At 40.1% G+C, this 11,566-nt stretch overlaps 1 protein-coding gene across 1 annotated transcript; it reads right to left on the reverse strand.

Annotated features, from left to right (window-relative positions):
• Positions 1 to 587: 587 nt before the first annotated feature.
• LOC127532307 (Fc receptor-like protein 4) lies at positions 588 to 9,357 on the reverse strand. Its single transcript, XM_051943805.1, has 5 exons — positions 9,311 to 9,357; positions 5,692 to 5,949; positions 3,891 to 4,148; positions 3,416 to 3,562; positions 588 to 1,998 (listed from the first exon to the last, which is right to left on the reverse strand). The coding sequence occupies exons 1-5, from the start codon at positions 9,339 to 9,341 to the stop codon at positions 1,961 to 1,963; spliced, it is 732 nt and encodes a 243-aa protein (XP_051799765.1). The 5' UTR covers positions 9,342 to 9,357; the 3' UTR covers positions 588 to 1,960.
• Between the last annotated feature and the right edge of the window lie 2,209 nt (positions 9,358 to 11,566).

Consider the following 11,566-nt stretch of genomic DNA (forward strand, 5'->3'; position numbering starts at 1 on the left):
TGCCCTTCCTGACACAACCCTCTGTATTTATCCGGGCTTGAGACCGGCACAATAAGACACTGGCTTGTGTCCCCTTGCGGCTACATTAATACAGAATGTTTTATAACGTTCCTGTAATGTGATATATTAAAGGTGGAACATTTTACCTTTTTGTGGACCCAACACATTAGCAAACATTCTTCTCTGAGATGTTCCTGCAATGTTCCACAAGATCACATGACAAAGGAAGAATGTTCTCAAACTAACACTCAGTGTTCTCCATATGTTATGGAGGCTTCAGATGACAGAATGTTTTACAACACTCCTGTAATGTGGTGTATTACAGTTTTTCTCGATTGCTAAGACACTTTTCTGGAAAGCTGCTCTCCTTTTCCCTAAACTGTGAACACAAAACCCAATTTTCAAGCTACATTCACAAAACCTCTGACTCTTCTTGCAAAACCAAACTTTCACCCCAAAACAATTCAATCTGTGCTCAAAACTGAACTTTGCTGTCAAATCATGCCTCAAGTCAATCAAAATTAAATACTCTACTGAGCAGTCACTAAACACTACATAGAAAAAAGGAAAACACAATGCTCAGGACATGAAGCGGTAGAAATAAATGTTTATTTAGGCTAAATGCATGTGCAAAACAAAATACCTGGGCATTTGTAACACTTGTACATAGAAAAAAGAATCTGCAAAAAAACAGAAATCCTGTGCATTTACATGTAGCAGTTGTAAGTAAAAATAAAACACAAAAATTTACAAATGAAGTACAAAGAAAAGAAGTGCATTACTCTGCCACAGCATCATTTCTCCATACTGGGTCAGGCCACAGGACTTCATCTACATCACAGGCTGCATTTTCTCTGGAAAGAAGGACCTAATGTGTCTGATCCAGCCCTAACATGCATCAACAGAAACATCACCACATGTCAAGACCATTGATGGCAAAAGATTTTACCAAACTATGGCTGCTGCTCATAAACCTTCCACCTCCATGTAGAGAAGAATTGTTCTATAGGATTCAGAAAGGGAGAATATGGAGACAGAAAAATCACAATAACTTGAGGGTTCATATTGAACCATTCCCAAATCAATACTCCTCTATGAAAACTAACATTTTCCAAGGTGTAATTGAGAAAAACTGTAAAGGTGGAACATTTTCTTTGTTGAGAGAACACACTGAAAAATGTAAAGGTTTCCTGTAATATCCCTTGAACATCCAACATGTCTGCTATGCCTTCGCCACACGGTGGCATTGTTGGTGTTCTCAGCTGTGATCATGTTCATTTATTTATAATCAAAACAGGACTTTAATCTTGAAAGAAAGACTATCAGACTCAACAATCAGTCACATACCTTTATCTTGTTTTCAACCTAGTTTTCCTCGTCTTCCAATTCTTAATGTTCATTCAGAAGCCATTTGTGATTTTTTCTCCCAAAAGTAAGAATAACGGTAAAATATAGTTAATAGTTTAGCAAAAATAATGAGATATTATTTTACTGTTTTTTGACTTGTGCATGCTTTCCATTGACGGCACCCCGACACAATATGAAGCCCTAATTTCTCCAGCTATCCCGTGTTGTGTCCGTCGATAGCCGATAGCCATGATGATGTCCTAAAAAAAATAAATAAATAAATGTTGCAGCTGTACTGATCCATGCTATCCAAAAAGTTCAGCTTCTTTGTCGCTTTATGGAAAGAAATCCTGTCCACGCCAGTGCTGCTCAAATCTGCACAACAGATGCTCTTTACTAAAATAGACATATTTTTCAGCATTAAAAATAGACATTTTCCCCTGTTTTAAAACATAAAAAATAGCATAATACAGAAATGTAAATATAGGTTAAATAGAGAAAAGATATTAACTTATTTTCTATAAGACTGCTCAGAATATAAACAGGCTGTTTGATTTAGATTTGCATTGTTAAAGTTCATCTTCTTGTGTTTTGTGGCAGGAAACCAGAATCCTCACTCATCAGAAGTTCTTCGTTTAGCATCAGCGCTGGCTGCAGAAAAACCACAGCAAAGAGATTTTGTTAGACGTGTCATCCATAACATTAACAACCACTTTCTTTAATAGAATTTAATCTACATCAGCCGCATTAGACAAAATATATAAAGACTTCCTCTCTCTTTAGGGACTCATATCTGCCTCATTTTAGCACCATCTGCTTAATTTCTGCCTGGTCATGACATCTTGTATGAGCTAACAGCTGCCCTGAGACTTGGGTAGAGGATGTCAATTCAATTTATATTGCACCAGTTCACAAGATAGGTCATTTCATAGGACATCACATATTTTAAACAAAGAACAGAGAACCCAACAATCCAAAGCTGCTTTTGGATCTCCTATGAGCAAGCAGTTGTCAACAGTTGGAAGGAACCAAAAATAAACTAATTTTTAAAAATTTGAACAAAGAGAAAACCTCTGAACTAACCAGGCTCAGGGAAAGCGGCCATCTGCCTCGACTGGTTGGGGTGAGACGGCAGATGGCGATAGGAGGGTAGCAGGTGAACAGAAACAAAACAATGAACATTTTGGAGGTGGGTGAGACCAGAAACTGAAAGTGTTTGTTCCTCCTCTTGCTTTCCACTGGTAATGTTTTGCTGTTTTCACCTTAACAGGCTGCTGCTGGCTTAACATAAAAACACTACACAACTGTGATGAACTGTTGAATCGTCTCAACAAGGAAGTTCAGCTTTCAGAGAACTTTAACCCAAAAATCTAAAAACTGCCACCATTTCCATAATCAGTGATAGCTCAGGGACATTTAAACCTCGTTTTTGAAATTGAAGATTACAGAAATTTAAGACATGCTAAAGTACTTCCAAGTGCTTTCGTAGAACTGGACTCCTCCAGATTTAAGACTTAACGCAAACTTTGTGAAACTGACAGGTGAGGGTGACTCAGGATGTTGATGACACAGTCTGAGCAGAAACCTCAAGACTGTATTATAAGTATCTGATAAGTGATGGTGTAGGTGGTCCAGTTTAACACAGCTGACTCCCTCTGGAGAGCTGCCAGGTGAGCGATGACGAAAATGTCTGGGAAGGCACCTCAAGACTGCATTATAAGTACCTGATAAGTCACATGATAGAATTCCTTCCCTGTTGAGAGATGACCTCCCTAGTTGAACATAGATGACTTCCTCAGGAGTTAAAGATCCCTCCCTGGGCAGTTTCACCACCATTAACACCTCAAGTCATCTGGTTTGGGGTAAAATCTGAGATTTGACAAGATATTTGCTCATCCTCCTTTGTATTATATTTTTGTGTTGAATATGCGATAGGTTGGCTGACAAGGAGTCGACAGTGTTGTGATAAAATGAATAAACATTTTTGATGTGACAAAATATTTTTCACTCAAATTGTATAAGAATGCAATTTTTAGGGGACAAAGCATGATTTTGGAGGTGTTCTTACCTCGCGTCACCTTTCGGTATATGCACAGGCAAACTATGAAAATGATGTTGTAGAGGATGAACAGCAGGACACAAAGGATCAGCCTGGTTGAGGACATCAAAGGAGGAGTAGGAGGACTGGTGGGAACAACTGCAGTCTGATCTCTGGCTGTGAAAGAAAAAGCAGCACATTTTAAAACTTGTGGCATCGACAGAATGTTTCCATCTAAATATTTAAAAAAACAAAACAAAACATCAGCGCGTCAGTGGCTGCAAGGAGACCGCAGCATAAAGTGAAATTTTTGGTATTTGGATGAACAATTTTGTCTTCTCTGGGCAGAAACCGTACTTAAATTATACTATAAAACCAACCAAAGTTAGTAAATTTTCTGAGTATAGACCTTAAATTTCCCAGAGTAATGCAACAGTAGCGTCATCAAACAATGGCCTCGACAACATACACGGAACGACTGTAATAGGACAGAACATCACATCACCTTTCACTGTCAGCCAGCTCTGCAGCGACTCTTCTTTTGAAGGGTGAATACACTTGTAGAAGCCTTCATCAGATTTAGACACCCGTAAGGTCTTCGTTCCTGTATTTTCTGTCCCGATGTAAACATGGCCTTTGTAGAACGCAGCAGAGAAGTTTGACGTGGATTTATGATGGTCTTCTTCTTTGTAGGAGCAGTGAAGCGTCACTTCATCTCCCTCCGTCACTGGATGTGAAGGGCTCTCCAGGATCACGTCATCATCTGAAAGGCAGATAAATTTGCTTTTTCTTTGCAAAGCTGCAATGATCAAACATTTATTTCTCATTCTCTGCATCAAGAAACAACTGGAATATATGTTAACACAAACATTTCAACAACAAAAACAAATGTTTGTACCCTAATCTTCTGCCTTATTACACCAGGTTTCCTTCAAGACATGTCAAATGGTTAATTGTTTAAAGTTCATTTTCTTCTGGCCGTGCGATTTCAAATTACGTCTCAATAGGCTACATGTTTTTTGTTGATGTGAGCATCATATAAACATATCAGACTAAGTTTAAATCATGTCATTCCATAAAATGCCAAAGATTACACAATCTGACAGGTGTAAAATCATAATTCTCCATCAGCAAGGCCACCCTGAAAGCAAGATTAGTGAACAAACTGATGGTTTTTGAGCCGATTTACAGACATTTAAAGCATCTGGAGAGTTGAAAAACAAAGGTTCAAGTTTTGTTGAGTATGTTTTTTGAAAGACCAGAAGCAGTCAAGCAAAGAAGTTGCTCAGCATCATCTGGAAGCTGGTCCTGAGGGATGACTGCTTTGGACCACTTTGTCAGACAGGGAGCTGGGCAAAAAGGCTGAAATATGAACACAGATTGGAGTGAAGATCAGTGGACTCAAAAGCAAACAAAAAGAGGGGAAATTGTCTGGCTGATACATTGACGAAAATGTATCTTGTACAATTTAATTTTATGCTTCCATGATGAACAGGATTAAATCATGCAGTATTTACGTCTTAACATTTTTTAGATCCATTTATGTAGAGATAAACTGAGTCAGTCTAGGCTACCCTGAAGAAATTATTTCTAACTGTTGTAGTAAATGAATTTGATCCAACAGAAAATTTAATTGTGTGTGGAAATACCTACTGTGACTTTTTGATGTTCATTCAAACAGTTATTTTCCACTGACAGTGTGGGAAAAACAGGACGAAAATGACAATATGTTAATGTACACATTGTTCATGTACAGTACAAATGATGACGACAAGGTTTACTGCATTTTTTTTAGAAAAATTCACTCTTCGTAACTGTTGAAAAATCCAGGATTTAAAAATAAAAGTAGAAAACTTAAACAGCAACGGCATAAAAATGCAAAACAAATCAAAAACGGACTTAGAGGAATAACATTCAACGCCTCGTGACCCGTTTAAACTTGAAATTAAGCTTCTACTGTAAAATCTGGCAGAGCTACAGGGTTCCAAAGATGACTGGGTTTTGGTAGCCATCTGGCCAACTTCCTGTTTGTCTCAATGTCGATTCTTAATGCAGCTTTTTACAAATTTTGTAAAAAATTGTGCAACAAATCAGCACCAAACGATGGAGTAAACCATTCCCAAACGAGCTGCATGTTTTGAAGGAGAACGTGTATGGATTTTCTCAAAGTTGCGGGAGGAGTTAGGTGGTGAAAATCACATTGGAAGCAACTATAAAAATAAGGAATCATAATAAGTGTTCTTCAAGCTTATGCACTGACAGATTTAATCAACCAATCCATCATAAAGTGAGCATCTGCTTCTTACTGGTCACTGTGATGTTGATGGTGTTGCTGCGGCATCCCTGCTCAGATTCACACCAGTACATGCCCTTGTCCGATGGGAGGGCGTTCTCGATGGTGCAGGAGGACTCACCCGGGATACCCCAGCCATGCTTGCAGGCCTGAGCAGACCTAATGTCAGTGTTTCTCTTCACCGTCCAGCCGCTGGAGTTTGCAGCGCAATTCAGAGAAATCTGTTCATACTGGAAGAACTGGGATCTGTCTGGAGTGATGCTCAGTGTGGCTGCAGGGAGGAGGTCAAAGAGGAGAAGTTAGGAATTTAGTTGTGGGTTATTTCATCTCAAATCATCAGGCTCTCTCTGATTTGCTTGAAACTTTTTAAATCATAAAATCTGGATATTTAAAATGGTTTCTATGAATCTGTTTGAAATATGAAGTACTAACAATAAAAAATATTGAAATATGAGCCCATTAAAAACATGCCAATATTTAAAAAAGATTAAATTAAATTGTTTTTATATTGGGCTGCACAGTGGGGTAGTGGTTAGCACTTTCACCTTGCAGCAAGAAGATCTCCCTGTGCATGCGTGGGTTTTCTCCGGGCACTCCGGCTTCCTCCCAGTCCAAAAATATGCTGAGGATAATTGATTACCCTAAATTGTCCGTAGGTGTGAATGCGAGCATGGGGGCTTAAAAATGCAAAATTTTGAAACTGGCCCCCAGAGTGGAAAAGTTGAAAACTCTCCGCCGTTACGTTTCCATCTAAACAGCAAAATGCAAAACTTTGCCAAGATCTGACCACGTCACGTTCACGATTACGTCTCATACGTGCGCCGGTGCTTTGGTTTGCCGGCCGGTACAAGGAAGTAAACAAAGATGTGTGATTATTTCCATCCTTCGCAACTCTGGCAGCTCTATGTACACCACAGGAGTCGTACCAACAAACGTACAGAATCTGTACAGATTCCATTCATGAACATTTACCACAGCGGAGATCCGAAAAGGGAGACAGTAAGCATGCGCGTAGACATGGCGGAGTTTTGTCACAGCGCCACCCAGCTGCCTGGCATGCATATCCAATCGAATTCCACACACTATAGAGTCACCGTATATATGCAGATTTTCTTCAAAACCACTCGTCTAAACGTGAAATGACAAGGCGCCACTTTTGCGTTTTCTGTTAAGATGGTCCTCGTATAAACGTAGCCTAAGGCAAGCGTCCTCGTGTAAACGGCCCCTAAGCTAAAGACAAAGGAAACTGAACTCCTTAGCCGAACTTAACAACAGGAACAACACCCACCACAAGTAACAAAAACTAATACAAAGAGTGAACAGAACAAACTACACAAAACGGGTGCCTCTGAACGCACACTTCACAAATACTCTGAACAGCTTCTTCTCTAAGTTGGTGGACTGCTAACTGGACCCTCGGTCTCCACTGAGTCTTGGGGCTCCACACCAAATCAGCAGCCACCAAAAGAAGCTCTAAATGTGTCCGTAGTACCCACCACAAGTACTTAAGGTCCGACAGCCCTCACAAGAACATAAACAACACACAACTTACAGAAGCACCAGGGCGAACTGGTCACAACTAGCAGCCACTATGACTGAGAGTCTTAGCTGCAGATATACTCGTGTGTGGCGAATCATGGGGTCTTTTTGGAGGAAGATTCTTGGTGGTAGACTAATCGCATGTATCAGGAGGCGGGGAGATCAAGGGCTGGAGTGCAAATCATCTACTCCAGACTCATCAGTTGAGATGAATGACAGCTGGGGTTACCACAACTTTTTTCAAGATTTCAGCCGTCAGAAACGATACGACTGAGCAGCCTTGGTGGAGTTCTGCGCTCTCTGAGTGCTTTTCTTGTGACATGCAACTATATGTGGTTCAGAATATATCGCTAGCTGATTTCGGCATTATCAATTTTTTATTGTGAGCTCAAAGATGGATCTTTTCGTGATGGCTGAATTTTTTATATATATTCCAACTCCCCCATAATCAGAGATTATTTCATCTACTTGACCAATATTGCTGATTGTGACATTGTTGTTCAAACAGCCTCAAATTGAAATGTGAGGTAAAACGAGCAGAAAGTGGTTCATTGTGCAATTAAAAACTTGGATTTATGTTGGAAAGCGTTTGATATGTGAAGCTATAATTTCAGAAATGCCTTTAAAACACAAATCCATGTTCTGTGGTTTGAAATCAGAGATGTTAGGCAAAAATAGTGTTTTACAGGATTTTTTTGACAGTAAGATGAAAAGATCCAATTTGAGCCTCAGCCGAAATCTTACTGGACAGTGAGTGAACATGAACTTTAATACCAAGCGTCATGATCACAGTCAGAATTCCCCCACACCCTCATCTAGACTTGGTGGCCCAATTGAAAGGCATATTGTCTTTTAAAAATTCACCAAATGACACCATTTAACAGAGCAATACACTGTAAAAATATGAGTGATTTCCAACAGTCACGCTGTAAAATTAAGCTTAAATAATGACATTTCATCAAAGTGAATTAATTCATCCCATTTCATTTCTAAAAATTGACAAAAGTTTACCGTTTTCATTAACCCTTTAAGCTGCAGTCAATTCCAGCCATTTTCAGTACAAAAAAATCACTAATATTCTATTTGTAAATAAAAATATGACGAGAAATACAGGGAATATTGGACGCGCATCGTGAGGTGCTTTCCTCGAAAACGACCGATTCGTGGATTATATACCGACTTCAAGACATGTTTTGGACAAAATATGTTACTGGCTTGTTTCGTCTGGATGTCCAAGGTTGGATTATGGCCGTTTTTTGTGGAATATTTCATTTGTGTGTAATAATGAACCCGGAAATGTGAGTCGCACTGTGTACGTTGAAGCCGCGTATAGAGAACGGATGGATGAATATTCGTTGTTTGTCGGACAAATGTGTTTTTCTCACCCGCTGTGGTAACCGCATCTGAAAGTGGTTTATACCGGCGGATTCATGAGAATCTAAGCTTTCCATCGGCGTATAGTGTTTGTATAATTGCGTTTGCAGTTTCAGACATTTAGCAAATTGCTTATGCAGATCTCAAAGTGTACCACGGGCGGGACACTGAAGCGCAACTGAAGTGCAATGGGTTAACTAGATCATGCAAAAAATTCAGAGCCAAACTATCATTCCATCACACGAGTAGTATAAGGCTACAACCAACAAATGTTTTAATCATCAGTACAGGTGACAAGTATTTTCTTTAGAAGCCTATTGATTGTTTTTTTTAATCTTGAAGTCAAAAAACAGTGGTACTTGTTTAAATAAATGGCAAATGAAGACATTCAGATACCTGAGAAACAGTCGAAGTTCCCCAAATGTAAGTTTGCTATCAGAGACTCACGGTGAAACTAACAAATATTCACATCTGAGAAGCTTAAAATGCGGAAATATGGAGTTTTTGCTTGTAAAAAAATGACTCAACTAATGGAAACAAAACCCATTTCCTCGACACAATACATTCATGCTAACCAAGTTTTGTTCTCGTCTAGATGTTTTAAAATTCAAAAGCAAACTGTGATTTTAATAGAAGGATCAGTCAGCTAAGAGTTCAACGATCAAACGGGCTGTAAATGTGATGGAAATATATACATTTTTAATTTAAAAATGACTCACAGAGCATTAGGCAGATTGATGTGAGCTCCATCCTGCGCTGAAGTTGTTTTCCTCTAAGTCAGGTGTTAACTGGTTTCGCACCACAACCTAACACAGGAAATCCCCAACGCAGGACCGGACCATCTTTTTCATTTAAATTTTTATTTGTTCAACTTAAAAATAAAACAGCAGAAACACAACAACAAAAACAAACTGTGATGAGATTCTCTAGACATTTAACAAAGAATAAACAACACATAGACGAAAGTTTAAAAAAAGTCACTTTTTTCTAACTGTCATGAGTCATTTGTAGGATCCACCAGCCATTATTACACAGTGAAACAGGACAAGAACACATTTAACACCTTCACAGCCACAGTGGAGATGAGGCTTGCTTTGATCAGTGAAGCTGAGACACCAAGACACTGCAAACAAAGATACTTTCCACATCTGGCCCGAAGATGCAAGGTATCAAACCAGCAGGAGAGCTGGAGACCAGGTGTTACAGGATTTCCCTACACAGACTCCCACTCACTATCAGGACCAAATGGCCACCAGTAAGTATTCTGACTGATTCCTGAGCCATTGAAGGGGGAGCTCAGAACCTACATGACAACTTCAAAGACATTCCACTTACCGACAGTGGCGGTTTTTCACGGAGGCCAAGGGAAGCCTGACTTTCCCAAAAAATATGCAAGAAAGAAAAAATATAAATAATCTTCACCACTATGTATTTTATGTTTTATATTTTTGTCATTCCTTGTTGTCAAAACACTACATCAGGCATTTCTGCTTTGTGAGGAGCAAAACAGCGCCCCTCTTGTCAAGCTCTTTTTGTGCATTACACTACGGGTGCTTTCACACATACGCCTTTAGGTCCGCTTAAAGTGGACTGGAGTCCGCAACACCAGCAAGTACGGTTCGTTTGGGCTGGTGTGAAAGCAGACCAGATGTTTTTGGTGCGGACTAAAGAACCGGACCGAGACCACCTTCGAGAGGTGGTCTCGGTCCGCTTCTATGTGAACTCCAGTTCGGTTCGCTGCTGGTGAGAACACAAACCTGTCTCCATTCGGACCGGCTTGATGGCGCAGCAGACTTTTTGGTCTACGGGAGCTTCAGTAGCAACCTGCACGGGGAATTTTGGGATAACGATAACGTCTTGCAATGCATCTTCTCCGTGCCAAAAACGACTGTGTAATGTTCTCGTACCGAACGCGAGCTTCATGCTGGAACAACAGCAGTATTTGTGCTTGCTGCATAAAGCAATGATACGAATATATGGCAACAAGAAGGAACAGGAGAGCATAGTTCATTGTTTACGAATAAACTTCGATCCATGGAATAAACACAGCCTATTGTTTTCTTCTGGGATTTTTCCCTCTTCACATGCTGCGCCAATCAGCGTTCACCTACGTCATTATTTTGTGAACAGCGCCGCCAAACGACTAGGGGGAGATATAACATTCATCGTAGTTGGTTCAACTGCGAAAACACTGGTGTGAATGCAAACCGAACCAGTTGAAATTAGCAACATTGTAACAACTTTTGGGTCCAGACGAACCACTCTAACGGACTAACAGGTGTGAAAGCACCCTACGTCTCTCATGCCCTCTGCGCTGTCTGTCTGTTCAGAGGCCAGCTTCGCCTTGCCTCCCTTAGAGAAAAAAACAGTCCGTATTCGCCAATCAGATTGAAGCAAGGCGCATCGCTTAATGGTCGATGCATCATTAAAAAAAAACATAAGGGAGGCCAGATCAAATCTGGCTTCCAACCAATCACAAACTGCGATGAACAATACCCACACTAATGCCGCTGTCCCGCCAGGCGAAAGCAAGCACACACAGCAAGTATAGCCATCAAACTAGCCAGAGAATGGATGGTGACAGGGACCTTGAGTTTCTTGTAAAAAATGACTTCACAAAACTTCCTTTTGAAGTTCAACTACAAGTCAAAAGGGACGGTAGGCCAACTCCAAAGCTCAGTCTAACTAAGTGTAGAGCTAATGGAAAAGCTCGCTCTTTTTGTGAAGCTAACTATGCCAGAAACGAGTGGCTAACGGGAAGTGCCAAGCTTAACTGGCTTTTCTGCTGGCCATGTCTCCTATTTGACCAGTCTACCGGCTCCCTGAACAACCCCTGGAGCACTTAACCTCTTTTTTTTCACTGAAATGAATGAGAAGTCGGTAGAATAAAGGTACTGTAACAGCAGGCTGATTTGTTTACATGAAAATAACAGTTAAAACACTGAATCTAATTTGTTGCTCACACTGGCTTCCTC

Source organism: Acanthochromis polyacanthus, chromosome 23 (assembly GCF_021347895.1).
Source record: "Acanthochromis polyacanthus isolate Apoly-LR-REF ecotype Palm Island chromosome 23, KAUST_Apoly_ChrSc, whole genome shotgun sequence".
Taxonomy (NCBI): domain Eukaryota; kingdom Metazoa; phylum Chordata; class Actinopteri; family Pomacentridae; genus Acanthochromis; species Acanthochromis polyacanthus.

Bases quoted from the DNA above. Each gene is read 5' to 3' on its own strand.
- LOC127532307 (XM_051943805.1), bottom strand. From the start codon at position 9,341: ATGGAGCTCACATCAATCTGCCTAATGCTCT. The intron at 4,149-5,691 runs GTAAGAAGCAGA...TCTGCCTTTCAG, and splicing joins CATCAACATCACAGTGACCA to ATGATGACGTGATCCTGGAG. The intron at 3,563-3,890 runs GTGATGTGATGT...TTTCTTTCACAG, and splicing joins GAGCTGGCTGACAGTGAAAG to CCAGAGATCAGACTGCAGTT.